The 25,108-nt window shown below is 43.2% G+C and overlaps 1 protein-coding gene across 2 annotated transcripts in view; it reads right to left on the reverse strand.

Moving 5' to 3' along the window:
• Positions 1–25,108, reverse strand: part of trappc9 (trafficking protein particle complex subunit 9) — a 324,830-nt gene that overhangs the window by 225,242 nt on the left and 74,480 nt on the right. For both annotated transcript variants that reach the window (XM_061255361.1, XM_061255360.1), the window contains 2 exons: positions 23,574–23,719; positions 9,957–10,042 (listed from right to left, as the gene is read on the reverse strand). In XM_061255361.1, coding sequence (XP_061111345.1) covers positions 9,957–10,042; positions 23,574–23,719 — 232 coding nt within the window. The remainder of the gene's footprint in view (positions 1–9,956; positions 10,043–23,573; positions 23,720–25,108) is intronic.

Raw genomic sequence — 25,108 nt, forward strand, 5'->3', positions numbered from 1 at the left:
TTTGATAGCAAGCTTGGGTGTGGTTTTAAGGAAGATGAATTTGAATGGTCATTGGAGTCGCAGAGCCGATGTCTTTTCCCAAAACCCCGCCCCTGAAGAACTCAATATTTTACCCTTGAGCACTTGGACTTTGAACTTAATGAATCCACGGTAACCTGGGAATGACAGTGTTTTGCATGGGACATGTCATAAGCATGTGAATGTCATGGTCGATTCAGTGCTATCTGAGTTTGTTACTACAGCCTCTTCCCCAGAGAAGCACACATGCCCGCAACAGGCCAATTTAAAACCCAAGGGTGCTCTGGGTTTCAGCTCCGACTCAAACCACTGAGCATTATAAGCACTGTGCTGGGTTTTCTGCTGTAGTTCCTTATTAAAGTCAAGGAAACTACTCTGCTAGTTATAAGGTGAACCAAACGATTATGGAGAGCTGTTCTTGGAGCAAGATTTCAGATGAAATGTCAATTTTAACGCTGTATGGCGCTATGGCACAGATTCACACATCACACAATCCCCAAGATGGCTCCATATTCTTCTCCAGCACACATAACTATGTAGTGTAACTAAATTATTGAGGGCAAAGGCCTGGTGACCTCAAGGAAGAGTCACAGGGAAATGGAGGTCTTTCACAAGTGAAGGGGTTTTGGGACAGGGACCCCTGGCCAGAGGTTCTGCTCCAAGACACTGCTTGAGACAACCCTTTGCATTGCTGATGGTGTGGATGGGGAACATTTTATCTTGGAGGATCAGAGTCACACCTCGCATATGGCCAATGGTCACCAGAAGCACCCCGATTCCAGAGCCTTGCAAACTACTGGACAAAAACAAGCAAGGGCGTGGTCCGAGAACCTTCTGCTGAGCAGTCACTCCAGGCTCGACACGTGGTGAAACGACTCATCTCCTCTGTGACATAACCCCCAGTTGATTAGACTAAGCAGGAGACAATCCTCCCCTGGAGCAATGCAGGGTTAAGGGCCTTACTCAAGGGCCCAATGGCTGTGCAGATCTTATCGTGGCTAGACCGGGGATTGAACCACTGACCTTGTGTGTCCCAGTGCTTTACCTTAACCACTACACTACAGGCCGCCCCTATGCCATACTGACTCATTTAGTCTGTGATGAATATTATTTAAAAAACATATGATTTCATTTAATATATGAGACTGACATATCTTTAAAACACTCAACAATAGTTAAATTCTTTACTCCTGTATTAACATAACTAATATGCTAATGTGCACTAATCTTCTAATACAAGTCATATTAATCTCTTCTTCTTTTTTACTCTTTTCTTCCTTTCAGTTAATTTTATTCCTAGAGTTCTTGCTTAGCAGTTCATTACTGAGCACTTCAGTAACTGACATTTATTGAGCATTAATTATATATTTTGATGCTTCAAATTCATCACAGATCACTGTCTGATAGGTGTTGACAAATTGGGCTTAACTGACTGAAAGGACTGTAATTAATAATGAATAAATAGTATTTTATGTATTTTATCCATCCAGTCTAGAGATAAAACCGTGAATGCTCATGGATGAGGGTACCAAAAATAGTGGCTTGTGAAAATCAGAGGCAACAGTGCAGCCAGCCACAGTGCAGTGGCCACATCACTGCATCAGGCAGTTATTTTCCAGCTCATAGTAGCGTGTGAGTAGCGGAATATCACCCAGTTGGACGCTGCTTTTGCCACTCATAAGACAGGCTGCCATGTGAGAAGCAGTGACAATCACTCCCGCCGTAGAACAGCACCCACTCATAACAAGCGGGCGGGGCATCAACCTCGGCAGGCGCGAATGTGGACAGATTTGACCCCCTGCGCTTTGTGCCAGCGAGGCGACGACAAGCAGCACAGGGTAAAATACACCGGACCATCCACAGGACAAATGGCTGACCGGCCACATCAAGCCCGGATCAAACCCGGATCAGGCGTCCCACAGGGCCCTGTGTAATTTGAAGTTGAGAAGGCAACAAACACCAGCGCCCCCTCTGGTCAATAATGCATCTGCAGTATGTGCACCACAGACCTACGGTGCAGAATTTGTGGCAGCTAAGCCGGTTGACCATGGAGCAGAAAGGTAGAGGTGACCGGCTTTGTGCTTGTGCACACCCTCCCAGACCGATGGGTTTTTGCATCCCTCCCCCAAATCGAGGGCAGAGAAGCGTTAATAGTAACATTCATATTTCAGCATTCCAAAATGGGAAAGAAAAGGGAAAAAAATGGAAGGATGAAAAAGCGAGCATTACATTTTTATAGAAAGCTTATCTGCACATAAAGACGCACCGCTCCATCATACCGTCATAACACACAGCTTCACCCTGCTTATACAGAACCAGCTGTGTAGGACAGGCCAGCGCAACACGCTCCACACCTGACATGCATAACAATTACATCAACGTTTTGTTTACTTGGCAGCCATTTCACGTTTTCATTATTTACTGAGACATTTATACCAATGAGACTAATTAGGACACAAACCAGAAAATGTGGTTTTTGAGCCCTGTTGTGTGCAGACGTCTCCTGTCCAGCGTCTCTCTACGGACCGGCGTGATTATAAGATTACAACTTACAGCATATTTTCAGCGTTAATTAGGAGCCGCCAGGTGTGCCGCAGAAATGTACTGGCAGTTGTAAAAGTCAATGGCGAACACACGGTTTTTATTTTCTTGCTCTCCTGTCACTGTATTGCTGAATGAACTGTTCAGTTCAGTCAACTGATATATTACATATTCACCAAAACAATGTCTCAGTGTGGTAGACACTCACAGAATGTTCCAATTAGATCGCCAGACTAATGACTTCAGAAACCAGCAGCACCAACTGTAATTCAAATTCAGAAGGAACAATATAACATAAAGCAAGAATGCCTTGGCCTCAGTGTGTGGCAAATTAGGTTTGATGTTTGTTGTTTCAAGATGTAACTGCCATTGTTTCAGCATAACAAAGTATCAAGGAACTCAAAATAAATGTTGTTGTAACTGATTTGACCTAGACACGGCAATTACAGACTACAAAATGTATTGGTCTTTACATGCGAGAAGAAAGGTGGGCCATTTTGTATTTTGTGGCAGGTTGTTTTCTGAGATAACTGTAATGCCTTTGGGATACCTATTATATTGCATATCACCAATACGCCATTGACTGTAGCACAAAGTACCACACTGAAACAAATGCCACTGTATCACACTTTGAAAACACGAGACGTTTGTCCCTGGCTTTGGTCTGCTGGGTTAAAACCTGTATCAGTCCAAACATCTGTCCCTTCCTGTGCCTGTGCCCTCTGCGGTTGTTTAAAAAAGATTTCATGAAAGTCAGCTGTGGAAAAAAAAAAAAGATTTCTGGAAAGTTGGGTAGCCACAGCATTACTTCTCCAGTGTTCCAGAAATTTCAATTTTCCAGTAATGAGCTCCACTCTCCATGTAAATTGGTGGTACTGCACTCTCTCCACTTCATGCTTCCACTTCCGACCCAAACTGCCTTTCACCCACTGCAGCATAATCCCAGCCTTCTAGAACCTTCCACTCTCCACCCATTTCACTCTCCTTTGCATATATCCAATGTCCAGCATTCTAAAACCATATAAACTTTCTTTTTTCTGTATTTCAAGGTTGTTAATAAAGTTAAAACACAAATAGCTAACAATGTGTCAAATATTCTGAAAGAAGATACTGCTGGAATTGGCCTGCAGTAATAATTTTGACGGCTCGTCAATTAGTTAGCAGTATTGGATATTTTTGGCATTTGTTCTGTTCACATTACTCGATTACAAATTTTGCAGCTTTTCAACCAACGGCGTATCTGTTCCAATGCACTGCTTTGACACAGAAATCTGTGTACACAGTGTAATGCAGGGCTCCAGACTGACTTTTTCAACTGGTGGTGACGCTGGTGCCACTAACTTTTTCAACTGGTGGCAGAAAATGTAGGGACGCAACATTTTGACAAGGCATCACACATTTAAGTTATTATTTTTTTCCATTTCGCATCGGTCTATATCGACTATGCCATATATATATAAAAACAAATAAACAATACATCATTACATAACGCAACATTACTGAGTAGGCAAGTTGAAAAATAAAGGCTAAAATTACGTGTAACCACCATTCATAATTTTATTAAATCCAACTTTTTTATAACTAGTGCAATCACTATACAACGTTTTTGTGTTGTGTTGTTGGCCAGAGCTAGCTTACCTACATTTTCCAGGACCATGTAGTTGAAATATTTCTAAAATCAAATATAATTTGCATTAAAGAAGAATCCAAAGACCAGTAGCATTGAAAACGGAAATTCAGGACCACATTAATCCTGTCACGACAACATCAAAGGCATTTGGCAGACGCTCTAATCCAGAGCGACATACAACAAAGTGCAAAGTGCAAACCCATAACCAGGGATAAGTGCACTGAAAGACCCTAGAGGGAGGTACAATTTCAACTGCATGAAAGTCAGCTGTGGAAAAAGATTGCCCTGTGCCATATAAAATCAAATGCATTTCCCAAGTTTACATAAAGATATAAGTCAAATTGTATAGAAACCATTGGCATAAAAGTTTAATCATTAGACCATATGACTATGGTATCTGTGCAAAATCCCATTTTCATATTTACCATTATCCATTTCCGATTCCCTACTGAAAATAGACCAGATGTATGGTGTCGCAACCATGACACAATGTTATCGTGTTAGTGTATATCACACAAACATTGGACATTAACGTGACCATGGAATTTGGAGTGCACAACCCTGTCAATAGCAGCAGATTTGGCACATTTCATACCAACCATGTCTGTCAGGCAGAAGCCAGAGGGAAGAGGGATGAAAACATTTAAATGAAACTATTTTAAGATGGCCCAAAATATAGTTTGAGATTACAATGAACTTTTTGCCAGTAGGCTACTACAACCCCTAGCGATAAGCAGTATCGTTTACACGGTTAACCGTTTTCAAAATGGGATAGTAAGCGTTGACAAAAACTGATGATTTGTCACATCCCTAATATCAACATTAATTGCACAATAGACACATAGATTGAAAAATTCTAAACAAAGCACACTCGTAAAATATAAAATAATATTGCATCATAACAAAGAAAAAATTAATAATGTGTAAAACTGCAGAAATACAATCAGAACTAATTTAGCCCCATTTTCCACTCTCTTCTTCAATTATTATAGGATATTGGCTACTATAGGCTACTATAATAGGTTATTTTCTCCTAGTTATTTATATTCAGTGTTGTTTCCTTGATTTTCCTTGACTTTGTGTGGATTCTTGCTTGATAACAGATGGAACCTAAAATTATTTAAAAAAACACTGATTTCATTTATATGATATACAGTAATAGGCTATCAAACGAGAATTGTTGCTCAGTTCAAAAACTTGTGCACTGATTCAGTCAGTAGTTTATTAATCCTTGAGGAAATTATTTTTGAATGCAGTCATCAGATGAAAAATGGCTCTGTTGCTGCTGCATCATTTGATGTACTGTACTGGGTACTGAAGTTTTTGATGCATTTTGGCAAAAATATGAATCAATAGGAACAGACATCCTAGCTCTGGAATTTGTCACCTGCTCCCTAATATCCGTGAGTGGCCCACTGCCAAGAAATGCGACCATGGTGAAATGTACTCTGTACTTTCGTATAATTACTTTTCAAAAACACTATGTATACAGAATGACACAAAGTCTAGCATTTGCAAGTCTGTGATACAAGATTAATTCTGTAAAACCACTGCTTTCAGACCATTCATTAATTTGACCTGGGTCAAATAGGTCATTGTGTCGAATTCAAGTACTTTTCTGAGCATCTCTGGTGTACTGTAGCCTACGCAATACCATCAAAAGTGCTGACCCCCACCTTCTGACTGCACCAGAAAAGATCAATCAAGCACAGAAAAGTCATTTGAATCCAAAGCAATTACGTATTTGACCTAGGTCTGTTTCAGACAGGTACCATAAATAGACCTGATAAGTGAATCTGGTTATCTTTTAAAAAGTACAGAAAATGCACTTAGATACTGAATCACGTCACACTACTTTAAAGTAACATAAAAGCCACATTAAAGCATAACGAGGAGCTACAACATTTTGTGTGTCATTAATTTGCGTTTGTAGTGGCATTCATCCGTCAAGCATTCCTCCAAAGCTGCACACAGTACCTCATTAAGAGTTACTTGGCATATGCTGTTGATTTTAAATGGAAGACTTGCTTTTAAAAGGGGGATAACTGTCTTTGTTGAAATAAAACGATCAGGCTTAACCTATGAGAAACACTACATTTCAAAATGATCTTGAAAAAGTCCATTAGCTCCTTGCTCATGAGTCAGTGTACCTCATTATCCAAATCAAAATGTTAACTTTAAAAAAGTGAATGTAAAAATAAAATAAATAATCTCAAGAAAAAAGACTTTCCCCTGACTGACATTTTGACAGGATTCAGGATGAGAAAATAAACGTTTTCATTGCATCTTCTAAATTGAGACAATTACACAATGAAAAAACACATGCTTTCATGAACTAACCCATGGTCAGTTCTAAAAATGACACGCATATGAAGGAAATGCCACCAAGAGAAAAAGCACTACTGACAGAATGTGCACTCCCATAATGACTTTATTTTGAAGGAATGGAACACAAAACAGTCACACAGGATTGCTTCTTCCCACACAACACACCCCTGGTACACTGAAACCCATCAAAGATGCATTATCATTAACCAAGCATGCTGCAGTATGCAGCACTGCAATGTCATGATATGGTCACTGCGTATCCATTTGCGGTGATACTGAAAACAGAGTTTTCAGGTAAGGTAAGGATAAGCCTAACCCTTAAGAAAGGGAGGGGGGGGAACGGACAGAGAGAAAAGCTTGACGGGTGTTGCCGTTTGAGTGCCGGCCGGGCCTAAGGGCTAGAAAAGGAGCTGGGTTTTTATCTGCGGGGTCACCTTCCTGTCAGAGCGAGGGGGAGGTGCCTCAGCGTGCGGGTTTTAGGGCGGCAGCTGGTTGGCTGGTTGGCACGAGACAGACGCACCGTCCCCTCCCCTCTCCCCTGCCCTCAGCGGCGGATTGGCTACGTGGCACAGGCGTGCACAGCGGTGTCCAGCCTGGCTGCTGTAAACACTGATGAAACACGGTGCCGCTTGTGTTGGGGTCACCCTGACCGCCTGCCCACACCCTCCTGCCCTCTGATGCAAGCTGAGGCTACACACTGCTGTGCTGGGGCCAAGAAGCCATCTGCGCCCTGATGATGATGGGGAGGCATTATCTACCGCCCACAGCATGTATCAGACTGGAGCGTGTGCGAGTGTGTGTTTGTGTATATGTGCGTGCGCGCGTGTGTGTGTGTGTGTGTGTGTGTGTGTGTGCCTCTGTGTGTGGTAAGGCAGTGCATGCTGTGTGTGTGTGTGTGTGCCTCTGTGTGTGGTAAGGCAGTGCATGCTGTGTGTGTGTGTGTGTGTGTATGTGTGCATGTGTGTGTGTGTGTGTGTGTGTGTGTGTGCGCGTGTGTGCGTGTGTGAGTGCGTGTGTGTGTGTGTGCGTGTGTGTGTGTGTGTGTGTGTGTGTGTGTGGTAAGGCAGAGCATGCTGTGTGTGCATGTGTGTGTGTGTGTGTGTGTGAATGTGTGTGTGTGTGTGTGCAGATGCGTGTGTGTGTGTGTATATGACTGCAGCAAGCGTATCCACCTGCATATGTGTGTGTGTTTGTGTGTGTGTGTGAGAGAGAAGAGATCTAATTCAGTTTCCTGAAATACATGTACGTCTCATCCGGATATTCAAGGCACATAAAATGACTAGGCGTAAATGGGGTCTTGCAGTTCCCGCTTCGAATATGTCAAGTAATCCAATTGCAGCCATATGTTTCTCACGGTATAACATGCCCTTTGGGCAATTACTGTAATACAAGAAAACACATTGTTCTACAGAAACGCCCTCGGCAACCTGGTAAACTGGCCGGATGGAACACCTGCATCACGCCAGGAGACAATGAAAGCAGGGACATCTACAATGAAAGCAGGGACATCTACAAGAAAAATGTAATCGATTCTGCTTACAATAGGCTGCAAAAAATGTGTGATACCCAAGCAAAATACTGTCAAAAAAAACAATAAAACCAATCGATTACAAAACTGGAAGAGACAATAAGGATTTCAAAACAACCGCATGTCTCTCAGTGAAACCTTAGCTAGCCCTCGCCGAACGGCTATCACACCATGCATAATTCTGATTTCATGGCACTCCACATAGGTGGAACGGGAGGGCTGAAAGCACCAGTCTCAATGTAATTATCTTGCTTCGCTTAATGGTGAGGTTTTAATTCCCAAAAGATAGGGGTACCCTTCAAAAAACCGAACAGCACCAAGGGGGGGGGGGGGGGGGGGGGTTCTCTTAAGAGCATCCTATGCAGGATTTTTAGCCGTGGTGTGGTCCTGCGTTTGCAATCAAATAAGTCTCCTCCTCCATCCTCAACAACGCACACTCACCTCCTCTTTTATATTTCACATCAGTTTAGATTTTTATACCTGTGTGTTTCGATAACAGACAGGGATTGTCTGTGCATCTTAGATATGACTGAGCTTGGTAAACGGAAAATGGACTGGTCGCATGGTTATTTTATTATATTTTCAAGGTAAAAATCCTGCATGGTATGCCTTTACAACTGAGCTATCGCACACTTTTGCAGTAGCATGAAAGTTTCAAAAAGGAGGCCATATTGTGGAAAATGACATTTCCCTTGCTATGTGGATTATAAAAAAAGTTGAAGGTGTTATAAAAACACTGGGAAGTATCAAAACGCACAGTTCTTAAATATATCCACTGCATCCATATGAAGAAAATGTGCATTTAAACGAGCCGTTTGGACTTCTGTGAAGTTATGACATCCTACGATAGCCTTGTTTGCTTCAGCAGGGCCCACCTTGCACAGACGTTGTTCAGTTCATTGCAGCTAGCCAGCCAATCAGAACAGAGGTTCACTGATATCAATGAGCCTTAAAGACACAGTAAAACAGACTATTCTTGGTAAAGCTCATGAGAGGCGCTGGAGAATTAATATGTAAAACCGAATAGAGATTTTAGTACTTAGAACAAAAAACATCTTGTTATGGATATCAGCAGCTAAAATAAAACACTGGAAGTGCACAATATGGGACCTTTAAAACATTGTAAATGAAAGACAACAGGCCTGCAGTACCATGGGGTTGTTGGATAGCTGGCCACCGTGTCTGCGTGGCATGCTGGTGTTAAATTTAGACCGTGCTGGCTGGCAGCATGGCATAATGGGCCTCGTGCTTCACAGACTGGTGATTTATGCAAACTAATGTTTCATCTGACATCTGCAAGCCAGCCACACTCGCACAGCATCTATCTGCCTTAACGGTGTGGCAAGCTAGCCATCGAGTCAGCCACAAGTGCACAGCATCTATCTGCATTAAAGGCGTGGCAAGCTAGCCAAGCACCGTTTGCCTAAATGAGCAGTTTCAGTTTAAATCAACAGTCTGAGCACTTCCCGGTACCTGCCACATTTTTGTTTTATGGCATAAACAAACAGTTTTCATTTAAATCAACAATATAAGCGCTTAAAAGTACAGAACATACTGTACTTCTGTTTTATTTCTTTGTAGTTTAAATCAACAATCGAAGCACTTGCCAGTACATGCCATATGTCTGATTTATGGTATAAATAAACAGTTTGGATGTAAACAGTTGTACACTTGTATACTCAATTCTCTGGTCTTGTTACAAATGAAAAAGGTACATTTACAATGTACTGTTTTGGCCTTGAGGGCCACATATCAAATTTGATTTTGGACTTTCTAACAAGGTTAGTACTGGAAAAACTTGTTTACTGGGAAAAGGTTACAGACTTATACACCACACTACAAATCTCCACTTGGGTTTTAATGCTAGACAAAGTCTTTTTTGTTTGTTTTTCCCAAGAATTGGGCACTCACCATGTTCTCCACACGAAGTTCAAAGGGCATGGGGTTGTAAACCATCAGCTGCACCTCACACACGTCACCTTGCACCCACTGGAATTCTGGGAAAATACAAGACAGGTTTATCAGAGACTGCATGTATGCACACACGCACATCCACAAATAAACACATGCACAATCACACACCCATTACTTTGCAGCCACTGAAATCAGGATCGAAAAAAAGCCATTTTAATGTGAAATTATGATCAGAGCTCTGAAAGTCATTCTTTGCCCAGATCATTTTCTGCACAGCATAGACTGTTTTGTGAATGCAGGTAAAGTAAAGCTCATCATATTTTACTAAGTAACTCTGCCCACCATCAGCTTTTATAGAAAAATAAAATAAAATAAATCAAACGCCACCTGACCACACTTCTTGTGCCAAAAGCCTTTCAAGCATTTGTTTGCAAACACTTTTATATAGCATTAATGGTACATTTCTCACATGAGTCAGTGGCAGTAAACATACCCTGTATACTAGGCTAGGATTTTACCATGCAATATTACATTTGGGTACTTTCAGAGGATCACGGTCATATTTTCAAACTTCAACTACATTACATTTGTCTTTTGTTCTTGTTATAAAAATATTTTGAAGCTTGCTTGTTTTTTTAGTACAGTAATGATAACACCAAGTACCGGCTTCCAGAAATAAATAACCTGGTTTTCAAAGATGTTCTGTCTGTATTAAGCCTACTCTGACATGCTCCTTGATGGTTAGCCAAGAACAAATAAATATGGAATATGGTGTGATAGTAGTACATGGAAACAAATTCTTGTCGCATAGCAACAGAATTAACAAACTCCTTCAGTGATGCTGCTCTTTCTTCTTCATCACCTGCATCAAGGTCAAACTTAAAAGACTTGCTTTTATCCATATATTTTGAAGTTGTGAACACAGCACTGAACAAGTCATGCTCAGGGCTCCGTGACATCATTGGTACTTCAAACGGCCGACAGCACACAGGCCTGGGGTCAAGGTCACCTCTACCAGTTATCATCACAGATTTCAATTGTGTGGAGCATGTCGCTTGTGTGGTCTCATATATAAAGGGGTAATAATTGGTTTGTAACCCACCCCCACCCTTTACGAGGGTGGGTCACAAACTAAGGCATAATCTATGTGACCTTCATAAGGGAGACGTAGCCTGTTTGTAGGTGTCAGGGGAAGCAAGGACAGGTAAAGGCGAAGACTAAACATGGCTCCAAGGCTTGTTTCTCCATAACAAATCGCACTTAGAATACGACAAAGGTTTGACTTACTATATCGAATGCGCACCTCAAACAAGCAATCTAAAATCCATTGTTGGGTGGCCGTTTTGTTCTCCGCCACCATTGCCCTTCATGAGCAAATGTTCATTAAAATTTGAATAAAAAAAAATAAGAAACCCACAACCCTAACTGTAGTTCCCAGAGAACAGCTGCGCTAAATAATACGTACATAATCAGACTGCAATCACACTCTAATTAAAACCTGTTAACATTTAAAGGTAAGTGGTTTTGAGAATTGGATAAAAATGCTTCCCTTGCGCTTAACGGAGGAGAAAAAGAATATGGGCGCTCCAGCACACGTCTGCGTTCTTGGGTCGCACAACATGGTAAATATTTGTATTGTCCTGCAGTGAACTATTCATTACCACGTGCTTAGGGCGGACGGAGTTTATAATAGCGAAAGGCCCGGTCTGATACGTCCTATACATTTTTTCATTTGCACAAGATTGCTGAAAATCTGCCCGTTGTTTGCTAATGTAATCCATTAGCCAGTGTGGTGCGCTTGGAGCAGCTAAAAAACAATTAAATAGACTTGAAGTCCAAACAGCAGATGATACAGATGGAGTCACTTAGGGTTCACTGTTCAATGATCAACTCGACCAATCTGTGCTGCAATATATCATAAATATTCTAATTGAACCGTACAGGCCCACAAATGATTCACTGTGTTATGTGTTGATATTAACTGGAGGCTGCGCTAATGACAAATTAATATACACAAAAGAGAGAGGATTATTGCTTTGACCCTTACATAGTGCAGACAGTAAGTATTTGGACAGTGGTACAATTTCTGTTCTTTTGGGTCTCAACTCCAGAACATTGGATTTTAAATGAAACAATAAACAGGTAAAATTTCAGACTGTCACCTTCAATTTGAGGGTATTTACATCCATATTGAGTGATCCGTGTAGGAAATACATCCCTATTTTACAGAACTCCCGTTTTAGGGGACCAAAAGTAATTGGACAGTTGGCTTCTCAGCTGTTTCTGATTAGTCAGGTGTATTCAATTGCTTTCTTAATGCAAGCATACGAAAGCTTTCTTGATTCTAGGCTTTTGATGGCCTGTTATTGGTCTGTTATTGGTGTTTGTCAACACTTACGCTAATGACAGTCAAGGAAGCTATTATGAGGCTGAGAAATAAGGGAAAAAAAGGTATTGTGGACAGATGAGTGTGGAGGCTAAAAGGAACAGCTCAAGAACCAAAGCAGTTCCCCTTATCTGTGAAACATGGTGGTGGGGGTGTTATATTTGGGCATGTATGGCTGCCACAGGTGCTGGCTCACTTGCCTACATTGAGAATGTAACTGTGGACAGAGGCAGCAGAATGAATTCTGAAGTGTACAGAAGCATCTTATTTGCTCAAGTTCAATCAAATGCCTCCAAACTCATTGGACGGTGCTTCATCCCACAGCAAGGCAATTATCCGAAACATACACCGGGGCTCTCTTTCTTCTTAATGATGTAAACTGTTTGTTTTGGTAAGCCTATTGTTTGGCATGTTTTTACAGCCTCGTAATGGCTTCCTTGACTGTCATTGTCATTGAAGGATTTTTGTTATTGCATGGAATAGCTTCACCAAACAGTCAATGGGTTGAAAAGATTGTCTGTGTCACAAAGCATTCCTGGATTTTCATTCTCATGTTGTTATAATAATGAATGAACGCATTTATGTTTTTGGATGACAAGACTAGGGTTTCATCCCCCTTTGCCTCTTTAAACCCTATACTGGCATTTGCAGCATTGTGGTGCCGCCCGTGATTGGAGAGCTGCCTGGGGGAGGGGGGGGGGGGCTTGTTGCCATCGGCACCCGTACGCTCCTCACCGAAATGAGACAGGGTTTGGCGTCTCCGTTCAGAAAGCCTTCTTTCCCGCCGCTCCAGGTTGAGCTCTGAACACATTACACGGCCTCATAAGGAGCGCCCTGACAAATCCCCGCCCAAAACCCGGCAGGCGCGAGGATTTATGGGGGCCGTGCCACAGCCACGCACAAGGGAAATTAAACACTTCCAGAGGCGGCCATCCATAACGCCAACGAGCCCGGAGAGAGGCCCCCCTCCACACCCTGGCCCCTCACAGAGCCGGCCAATTAAAGAGGGGACGGGTGTCCGCGTTCCCGCCCCCGCTCCGGACCGGTCCAGCTGCGTCCGGTTCACGCACGTCGCTATCGAGCTAACCGCCAGGGCGTTTGACTCGACGGCGTGTTATTAATGAACCCATTATGGACTAAGGCACCTTATACAAAACCCATAGAAAGAACTAGGAATTACAGTGCATTTCAGTGTCTAAACAAACACCAAATGCAACGTTGCATCCATCTGCTAAGGGAGATGTAACGCACAAGTCACATCCGCCCATGAGGGGTTAAGCCCAACAGCTGTGGATCTTATTGTGGCTACACCAAGGCTTGAACCACCAAGATGTTGGGACCCAGTTGTTTGCCTTAATCAGTAGGCTACAGGATGCGTATCGTCTGAACATGTGGACACAGCGTTTCTTGCATAAAACGGTTCTGCACACGGCACTGTTTCCACTGCCTGGGGGATTCTCTTTAATACCACGTTGCTGTGTACTGAGCTTTGGCTTGTATTTCTGAACAGGGTGACCCTCCCAGGTCAGCCCCCCAGCTGCCCGAACCACTGCTGAAACAACAACACGGGAACAAAAAAAAGCATTCACCGAGAAGAGGCAGACAGAATGAATAAGCCAACCACCATCCCATGTGGGGAGCCCCTCTTACAGTCCAGCTGAATTGCTTCAGTAAATCTCCAACGTTTAAACCACAAGCTATCCAAAAGGTCCTGGAAAAGGGGACCTGCTTAGCAAGAGATACAAAGCAATAATGGCAACCAGAAGAGGAACTGAATCATTTAAAAAGACCAAACAGAGGAAATAAACGTACAAAAGCTAAGCTAATGAAAACAAACAAACGAAAACTGCCTGCATCGTTATAAGCGAGTGAGGTTGAACCTTCATGCAAAACGCATGCAAATCAGTGGTACTGCAGCGGTCTCAGAAGCGGCAGGGGCCTTTCCGGAACTCTCCGTTCATTAATGTATCAGACCACGTTCCCTGAATATGTGGCTATGCAGCACTTGCCGTATGTAGGGGGCTAGAGTTTACATTTTTAAATTAGTCGTTCCGCTGGTCAGATGCTGCTCCGCCCGTCATGAACCGCGGGGCATTTAACGCACTCACATTTATCCGTTTAATCCTAACAATGGGCTGGGCGGCCAGAGTGATCTGGATTTCTGAATAATGCATGGAGACGAAGCAGTAGAAATTGAATGCTAAACATACTGACACGGGGTAACCCCCCGCAGGGATACGCTGTGTTAATACAGCGTTTCTGTTTTATTCGTTTGAAGCCGAGGGCTATTACATTTACATTACATTATATTTTTGCTGGGACCATGTTTGTGTTAATTAATCTGAGTGTTTGTGTGAGTCTTGAGCCTGCACACTGCAATCCTGCACGGTGTACCATAATACCCCTTACACTATACACTACACACCTCACCCCTATATACAATACACCTTCACACCACATCCCTTACACTATACACTACACACCTCACCCCTATATACAATACACATACACACCACATCCCTGCACACTTCAGCCCTACATACCATGTCCCTACATACAATACACCTTCACACCACATGCAACACACTACACCCCTACACACCTCACCCCTATATACAATACACCTTCACACCACATGCAACACACTACACCCCTACACACCTCACCCCTATATACAATACACCTTCACACCACATCCAACACACTACACCCCTACACACCACACCCAACACACTACACCCCTACACACCTCGTTCCTATATACAATACACATACACACTACAGCCCTACATACCATGTCCCAGCATACAATACCCCTACACACCACACCCAACACCCTACACCTACACACTATACTCCTACACACCATGTCCCTACATACAATACCCCTACACACCACACCCAACACCCTACACCTACACACTATACACCTACACACCATGTCCCTACACAACACACCCCACACCACTCCCTGACACACCACACATTCAGGTTTATGGTTAAACTAATGTTTATAATGTGAAACCCACCCTACCCTCATACAACAAAAGGGATTTAATTCTGCATCTGCCAAAAGACCTCTCCCACAGCCACCTATTGCCATTTAGTATCACCACATTTATATCACACCAGAAATTACATTTCACCTGTTAGGCAGAGTCTTCATCAGCTTTTAGCAAGGGAGAGTCAGGATACATTTAAATCACCGTCATCAAAGCTACTGGAGTGCAGTTCATAAAATGTGATATAATATGATATAATGACAAAATGACAAAAATACAGTATGAGTTATGATACACCCAGGTGAAACACAAATGAAAAATGTGGTAATGTGTTTCTGGGGAGCAGTTACAGTCGGCCGTCACCGGTTGAAGTGGAGGTGTCCGGAACATTGTGCGCTGGGGTTTAGACGGGCGGTTGGCACACGGCTGGCACCTTTTCATTAGTGTAAAAAAATGAACGGAGCGTCCCATACCGCGCGGTCCGTGAGGACCTTTTAAACCCCTCCACGCTCCGCCTGCCAAAAGCCGTTAGAAGGCCCGTTACTCCAGTCCCTGCTGTGACAGGTGGCTACTTCCATTAGGCGAAAGACGGAAGCCCCCCTTCTCCCCCCTTCTCCCCCCGTCTCCCTGTTTCCCACGTGTCAGCAATTTTTTCTGCGCTTTCCTCGCGGCCTCGCTGCGGCAGGGTGGCGTGGGAGCGGACGCCTCGATTAGGCCGGTAACGGAACAGGATTCCGATCGCAAATCAGGAATGTGACCTTGGTCGCCGTCGGCTGAGATGACACAATCCACGTAGGGCAGTTTCTGTTTGTTTTTTACTGATCTGCATGTGAAATGCAAAAGAGTACGTGGAGTTCAAACAGAGAGTCTCATTTAGACCTGGGTCAAATACGGGATTGTTTTGGATTCAAATATTTTCTACGCTTTACTAAGCTCGGTCTTGTTCTGGTGTATTGAAACCTATGAAATCTCAAAAGGGGCAAACCTTTCTTTCTGGTCCTCTTGGTTGTCACAATTGCACCAGGCAAGATTAATCGAGCACAGAAAAGTATTTGAATCCAAAACAATTATGCATTTCACCTAGGTCTGGTCTCATTATGCAACAAATGAGCAATCCTTCATGAGGATAACTGTACGGCACACACTGCACTGCAGTCACGTCTCTCTGTCTCTGCTGGGTTTCGGAGCGGAGCAGTGTTGCCGTTCGGGGATTCACGGATGCGTCTCCGGTGGGAGTTTCCCGTTACGCATTTCCAGTCATTTTGCTTGCAAGCGTGAACAGTAAAAAAAAACCTCATGAAATGAAACACAGATAATGAAATGTTTGAAATCAAACACGTTTCAGTGGCCATCTGTCTAATGTGGTTTAGCGGGTGGCGGTTTATGGTTGCGGGACGTAAAAACCCCAAGTGCTTGTTTTACAGCGTCTGTGGAAGGAGCGACGGTGAGAGGAGAAGGAGGAACAGGACCTCTGCCTCCCTGTCTAATGGAATGTGAGGAGGTGCTTAAGAACCGTTTCTTCCTCTTTCTTTAGTCAGTCACTTTTGTGAGGCAGCCGGCCTGATTTATCCCTGATTTATCGTCTTTGTTTTTTTTTTGGTGTGCAGTGTAGGGGTGTGGTGTGTAGGGATGTGGTCTGTAGGGAAGTAGTGTGTAGGGGTGTATAGGTGTGAAAGAAAAAGAAAAAAAAACAAGATGGATTAAAAGGAAGAAAATGGGTTATAGCGAGCAAACTAAAAATCCAGAATCGAGGGTTACCCTCAACGTTCAGACGTGACGTGTGTGGAAAGACGCGGCTTGGGGTGTGGAGAAGCGTCTCCTCTCTGAAAACCCCCGGAGGTAATTGGGGTGAAAAGCCAACGCCGCTTGCTGTTAGCCTTGCGACAGGTCCACGGCCAGTCTTCTCTTATTAACAGAAAAATAATCAGAGGCTAGTGAGCATGTGAGAATGGAGGAGCGGCGACAATGCATGCAGAATATAAAACTACTCAAATAAACAAATGCGATGGGAGGGGGGGGCTCTTTGGCAACAAACTAGTGTTAAAATGAGCACAAAGCGACACTGCCCTTTCAAGATCGCTCACTGTAAACAACAGTTTCTCTAAAGCCGAGCACATTGTCCTGTGCCACCCCTGGTCCATACTAATTAATGCACAACCATGGGCTGGATCTACAAAGACCTTCAGCATGTCCAAAACCTTTTAGCACACACAGGTAATATTTGAGGGGCAACATTAGCAGCCGGGGGGTTGCCGGTTCGATCATCTGCCCTGGGTGTGTCGAAGTGTGCCTGAGCAAAACACCCAACACCTAACCCAAGACACCCTGAAGAGCTGGTTGGTGCATGAGAGGCATAAATTGTAAAGCGCTTTGGATAAAAACACGACATAAATGCAGTTCATTTACTATTTACAAAGCAACCAATGATTGATGCAAAAGAAAAACTATGGCCAATAGTTAGTCATGTTATTGCTTTTCACAATCTGGCCCTATGTCTGCAGACGGTCGCAAAGCGCAAAGGAAAGGTTTGCGACTGGGACAGCCGTGCTTCGTAGACAGTGGAACTGTCGTTCCCAGATCATTGGGTCTCAGAACAAGAACAAACCTGCATGGGCGGGATGAACAGTGACGTAAAGGTAAACGGCAATAAAATGAGCAGCAAGAAATATAGAGATATACAGAGCTGGTGCTCTGCTGAACAGCCCACATCAGCCTGTTTACAGAGTCGCTCTACAGCGTGGAGTACATGGAGGTTGAACACGCGTTTTCTCCCACAGAAATACCTGCTTACCCAACATGCCACGTGCTGCTTCTATTTCACTAGTTAAAATAAAGCAAAATTAAAGATTCTGGAGGAGCAAGTACCCCCAATTGAAACAACAATAAATCAAGCAACAATAACAACAGCTTTTTAATAACATAAACCCCAATTATTTTTTAACCAACAGGGAGCTGGCAACAATATTGCAGAATTAAAACTTTTGAAAGGCCAGAAACACCCTGGTCTGCCAGGACAAAGCTTCTGTCTCCACAGAGCACACCGCTTAATCCCGCCTTTTTTAAATTAGCGAGGAAAAGTGAAGCTAACTTTAGGGTCTCTGGCTGGATTTACCTCAAGGAAATGTGTGCAAATCTATCCACGCTCTTCACGTGTAATGTCGGCAAGACTCAAATAGAAACACAACATCATGAAATGTTATTATTTTATTTTTTTTAAATAAAATTTAAAATTATTTTATTTATTTAAAGTTTCATTATTTTATTTATTAGCTTGGATTCCCTAATCATTCTTTTATTTATTATTTGATTACCTAGTTTCAGATTTGACGTCATTCACTTTGATTGAATGGGGGGAATAAGAGCTTACACTTTCCACATCCAATGGCGTGCCATCACCATAAAAACATTCAGCCGGTAAGCAGTACAATATACTTGTTGTGATGCCTGCGGGAATTGCAAATCGAGCCTCTTAAGCCGCCATTCCAGGTACACCCGTACTGGGAGCACTTCAGCTGAAGCACCTCTATTCCTTTGAGGTGTACACCTGGGAGCCATCTTACACACTGCATCCTGCATAGCACTCAGCACAGCTAATGGTGACTGCAGAAGAGACATCTCTTTCCTGACCACTGTAAACTGTCAGGAAACAATGTTATGCAACACAGAATATCTGCTAGGAGACTAGGAGCTAGGAGACCTCCAGAAAGTTATTGCCGAAATTTGAAATCTGCCCATGGTGCAAATACATCCAGTAGGCCTCAGCTCTCTCTCTACTGGCCTTGCTAAAACTAAGAAAACAGGCTGTGTGGTTTTATCAATGGAGACGCAGACCCAGCAGTTCTTAAAGCAAGTCTGAGAGCAATTATGAAAAAGAAAAAGCCAATCCCCCATAATAGAATTTCCCATTTTATGGCTTTGCATCAATCTGTTTTATGGAATATGTCACGGCACGGGACGCGACCAAACGGTCTAGGCCTGCAATCAGCAAATCTCCAGCCTCTTATAACTTAAAAGTCCCCCATAAGAAGGGGGAAAAAAGGATGTCGTAAACACTAAAAGGATTTCTCCCGGCTAGCCTGAAGAGACGGAATTCATATTCATTTTGTTACGGAGCCTCTCAAATTGTGTGGACGTTGAAGGCTGATGCTCCTCTATCCAGGCTGCTCCACCAAAACACTTGGGAGAGATTGAGTCAGCTTCAGCCCTACTGATAAACATGGGGGGAGGGTGTTGTAAAACTGAGTGTTTTATTTAAAATGGCGTCTGTTTCAGGCGGTGTAGAAAGCAGAATGTCACCTGTTCTGTTTTATAGTTTTGAGAGTCAGTCAGCAAGTATGATGAGAAAGGGGAGGTTGTGAACATGATGTGGTTGCAGCCAGATGCCAAAGCTTACATTGCACTAGACAGGCTGCAGGTGTGTGTCTTTTGCCCTAAGCTTTGTTCCTCATAACTGTTTTCTACTTTCCATAACACTGCAAAATTCTGACACAATAATTTAATGGACTGCACAATTACTTAAAATGACTAATATGACTGGTCAGGCCTTAAGGGACGTGAGTCATATTAGTCATTTTAAGTTTTACAATCACACTAAACACAGAAATCCAGAGAGCCAAAATATGTGACCCAACGTGGTAAACGGGGAATCATCAATCGGTATGCATCTTTCTTAATCATGTGACAATGTCCTTGACGATGACGTGCTGGAGGACAAGCGGCCATAGAAACCCATAGCAACCCATTCATTTTTGCGGTAAACACAGGGGTGACATGGCATCCGTAAAACATTTTTTTATGATGGTGCCCAATCAGTATCAGTTTTCATATAATGGTTGGATAGTTGGATAGTTAAGGGGGGGAACTTCACTGCTGCTGCAACCCTCCATGTGCCATCTGTAGGACTGGGTTGCACCAGCTCAGTTCAAACATAGCCTCGTTAGCTATAACTTTAAATCCTACTAATACTCTTGATTTATGCATTACTAACATAAAACTGGTGACACAACGGAAATAAGCTAACAACATAACTAGCTAACAGTCCTGGAACAACACCTACACTCATTAGGTGTATTCACACAGTCGCTGACTAATGGTTAAACATTTTCTGCTCACAGAATTTAAATGAATGTAAATTAAATCTCGTTTAGCCAGGGCTTGCAGCCTTTCATGTGAGACCATGTTAAGTGTCAGGTTCAGGTGCGTGAACTTCAGACGCTGTTACATTTGGGATACTGCAGGAATTCTGCTGCAGAATGACAGCACTGAGGCGGATGCTTCCGGCAAAGCGCTGCAGCTCCATTTTCTCTCGCCGGCTGTCAGCGGACTGCCAAGGGGCAGCGACCGATAAGCAACACGGCAATGCTCACACCTCTGCGACTCTCCAGGAGGTTATGACACCCCCGTCTCGTCCAGCAGCGTATCAGCCAAAGGCAGGGGTATGCTAACGCTAATGCTAACGCTAATGCTAACAAGGAAGCGGGGAGAAGGGCGGAGAGAGTGAAAGCGTCCCGGCCCGCGGATTCCAGATCTGAAAATCCATCCAGAGGCGCAGTGCCAGGCAGGCTTGGGCATCGATCCAAGTTTAAAGCTTTCTTACACGGTACGTTGCAAAATATTTACGGGCATGCCAGCACCTCTTAGGGCCGCAAACGTGCATCGTTTCTCATACCCTGAACGATTTCGTGTCACGCAAAGCGACTCACTTGCCCACGGTTTTGGGGAGTTGCCCATCTCTGTCCCGGATGAAGAATCTCCTTCTAAGAGGGCCGTCCAAAATTTACAGACGGACAGCAGGTTCTCTGGGCCAGAATACAGTGATAATGCGAGTCGTTTATCGGGCCGGTGCAGAGGAGCCCACGCTGGACGGGTAATAAAACAAATGTGGATGAATAACTCACAGCGTAACGGCCGCTGTACAGACAGGGGATATTTCTTTAAGAGCCTCCCGCTTCACAACCTCAGACAGAGCTGTCCATCTCCTCTCCTGCCACCGCAGAAATTATGGAGATGAATCAGTGGCATATGACAAGACTACCTAATTAAATCAGACGAACGGAAACTGAGATACCAAAGTTGCCAGAAAAAATAAATAAATAAGGGTGATATCGGTGTAAATTTGTGTAATGCATCACCAAACAATATGCAATCGGATGGTCACAATATCCAGCGTCTATCACTCCACGCTTCTACACGCAGTGAATATAATAAACATGTTTACTATGATTGTCAGATTTCCACTCAGTCACTGTCATGGCTGTTTTCATTTTTATTTCTTTATACAGTTTGTATTGTACCAGGAAAGTCCGATCAAGATAAATGATCTCTTTCACACGTTAAACCAGGTCAAGAGGCAGTGCAATGAACAAAAACAAGAACACTTTATTTCTTTTTCTCTTATTTTCCATATCAATTTTATTTGACATTTTATTTGTCAGACTGCTGAAGTATATCTGTAGTACTAAGCACTAAGAATGTGCTTGGGAGTTAGTAAAACCCTCTCAAATCTGGAACATGGACTGAAGTGAACAGAGCTTTTCTGGGTTTAGGCCCCTGTACTGACCGGTTATCTATCTATCTAAGACTCACGACATAATAGTGCACAAATATAATTATAGTGCACTCGCATACTACATTTTAATATCTTACATTGTATACACAATATGGCCATTGTATTGCATCGCGCTATTAAAAACGTATGTCATCCTCAATTGCCTCAATTAATTAATTTATTGGAGAAAATTGAAGAGTTTGAAAAATGGAAAAACATTGTTGCATTTTTTATGAGGTGTAGCAAATGGAAATCCACGGGTGAATACCAATATCACATATTTACCCAGCCGTGCAGTGCCTGCTGTTCCCTATACAAGCACGACGACTCTTCCCTGGCAGTGCTCGCTTATGGAATTCCTCCCGGTTGAGTCACTTACAGTGGGAGTATTACACAGACTCAATGCAAGAAAATTATCCACTGGAGTACAAAATATCTAATTAAGTTTCAAATGAAAACATCTTGTATCTTGTTGAAATGAGTTGAATCGAGGGCTGCTTAATTATTTCTGTGCCCGCACAAGTTACAAAAAACGATGCCTCAACTTTTGATATGTGAATTCATACTGTAAGTGTTCCAACTTTCATATAACACCCTCCATAGAAGACTCCTCAAGTTTCAGAAAATTAGACAGGCTCACGTTGACTTCAAATGGGGTGTTCCAAGCGGAATATGACAAAAGAAAATGAGGCCAAGGAAAATGAATTATGAAACTTCCACCTCACAGTCCTGACTGTACACCCAGTGAATAGATGATCACAGTTTTCCCCGACGACCTCAGGTGTGTGTTCACAGTAAACAGCCACGGGCCGCCAGAACTGGAATGCTCTCAAGGAATATTCTTCAAAAACAACAAGAGTGCTGTTCAGCTTGCCAATATAGTAGGCCACAGTAAGCCAAGTGTGTACCTCAGTTGAGGTTGAGTTCTCAGTGTTGCTGTTTTTATATTTTTTTGGGACTGGGATGGGAATTGGCACGAAATGTATGTAAATAAAACAAATACATAAAAAAAAGAAAAGACTTGTGTGAATGGTATCTGGGTTGGGATGGGGTATCCAGCCATGAGCATAGTTGCGCATCATTTCATTTTCACACTGGTGAAGTGCTTTCAGTCAGCGGTTTGAAGTGCGACTGTAGACAGAGCACAAACAGATCTTTCCAGACCAGCATGCCAAGAGCAATGGATCTTTAAATGGAACAGAAGGATTAGCCCTCAATTTCCAGCAGGCTCCTGGATTGTGGTTTGAGGTTACCGAACACAATGCGAAAACATGCCCTCTGTGTTCGCACCGGACACATCCACAACTTATTATTACATTGAAGCACCAAATAGGAATTGGGAGTGGGTGTGGAAGTGACAAATAACCCCAGAATTGCCAGGCAGCTAGTTGCCTTAGATATCTAGCGGCTCAAGCTAAGCTTCCCTGCAAATGGAAATTGCAAGCTTTCAGCGGAACCAAGCCGTATGAAATAATGTTGAAGAACACATATTTTAATATGCATTGCAACTCGGAATAGGTAATGTCGTCAAAATGTGTCCTTTTGTGTTAAGGTGCTGTACTCCTACTAATGGAAAAAGTGACGCTTGAGACACTCAGAAAAATCGACATTAGCGGGAGTTATGTTTTCCCATGTAGTACTGCACACTCACGCGGGAAGTCATCTTCCTGACTACTCACCGATCTTCTTACCGCGTTCCTCCCCGCGATTATGCATGATGATGGGCGAATAGATGAAGGGGCTCTTGGTGGCCATGTTCTGTCCCAGAAGCCCCTTCAGCTTGTGTGGTCGCAGGATGACAGGCAGGTTGAGGAGCTTGACCGACCTGTGTCAGAGTGAGGGGAAAGAGACACGAGGGTTTGTGTCAGGTCTTTATGAAAGCAGCTCTGTTTTGCACTATGGACTGCTCTCTAGGACAAAAACTGTGTATTCTCCTGAATACAGACTGTCTATTATTTCATGTAATAGTAGTATGTTAATATGGTTCCACTGGTTCTCCACAGCCAAACACATACAGCCCAATAAATGTTAATGATTGTGCCTTAGTTCAAACATACCAGCTTCATGTCTATTCACTTTTTAAACTGTATAGTAGATTCATAAGGGCAAAGAGCTCTAGCTGCAAAGAAGCAAGTAAAAATGCCTTGAAGTGGATTTTGAAAAACTGAAAAATCAACGGCTTTAAAATATCAAAGTGTTGGTTCTGCGGTGGAAGCAGGGTTTAAGGCATCAGACCTTGATCAGTTTGATGCAGTTGCATGCTGAGGACCAGGGTTTGCGCCCCGGTCCTGCCAAAGCGGAGTACGACCGGCAAATAATTGGGCCACCACTCTGAGGGGAGGGACTCGGCAGGGGGGATGCACCCCGGACTACCCTGGAATCATGGTCCGGAGCTGGAGACCATGCAGCTTGGCTCTGGCTGCCGGGTGACGGGGTCGTAGCGGTGTTTCCTCAACTAACATGGACTATTGAAATAAACAATGTACAATTGGGGAGGATAATCTGATACTAATTTTTAAGATAAAATTGATAAAATATCAAAGCAAAATATGTCAAAATAACACCTAATAGAACCCTCTGCAGGCCTGACACGGTCTCCGGATGCCCCTGCCAATGAAACCATAGCCAATCAAAAAACATTGTTATTTCCTGTCCTACATTTCGGTCACGTGATGTGGGGCTACCAGCTTCAGACGGAGAGATTACATTTTTTCCCCCTTGTTTTCCCGGCCTGTTTCCAGCACAACACACCGCTACTAAACCAAATGGCCCTCTCTTTTACGCTCTGAATCATTGGCACTTTCTCGGCGCGATGAACAGCAAACAGGCTCACAGCACATAAAGAAGCACGAGGAAGCCTGGAGGAGAAAGCCCGAGATGTCCGCCCGCTTTCTGAACCCGCAGCGAGAGGGCAGATTACCTGCTAAAGTGCCTCAAGCATCAAGCAATTACTGTCTGACACAGCTGATGAAGAGCTATAAACTGTACCCACAAAGTTACAGATGAGTATATATGCATTTCTGCGATATGCACGCACAACTAAACATAGCTATTCTAGACAGGTAAGGACTCTTGGGAAACTTTAAATCTCCCAAGCTGGATGTCTGGACAGAAGTACCTCATAGCAGAGCTCTGTTAAAAGCAATGGTACACATCTGCATTCAATAATCTTCTATAGGCATTAAAATTCCACTCTCTCTCTAACACACATACA

This window comes from Conger conger, chromosome 9 (genome assembly GCF_963514075.1).
Source record: "Conger conger chromosome 9, fConCon1.1, whole genome shotgun sequence".
Lineage (NCBI taxonomy): Eukaryota > Metazoa > Chordata > Actinopteri > Anguilliformes > Congridae > Conger > Conger conger.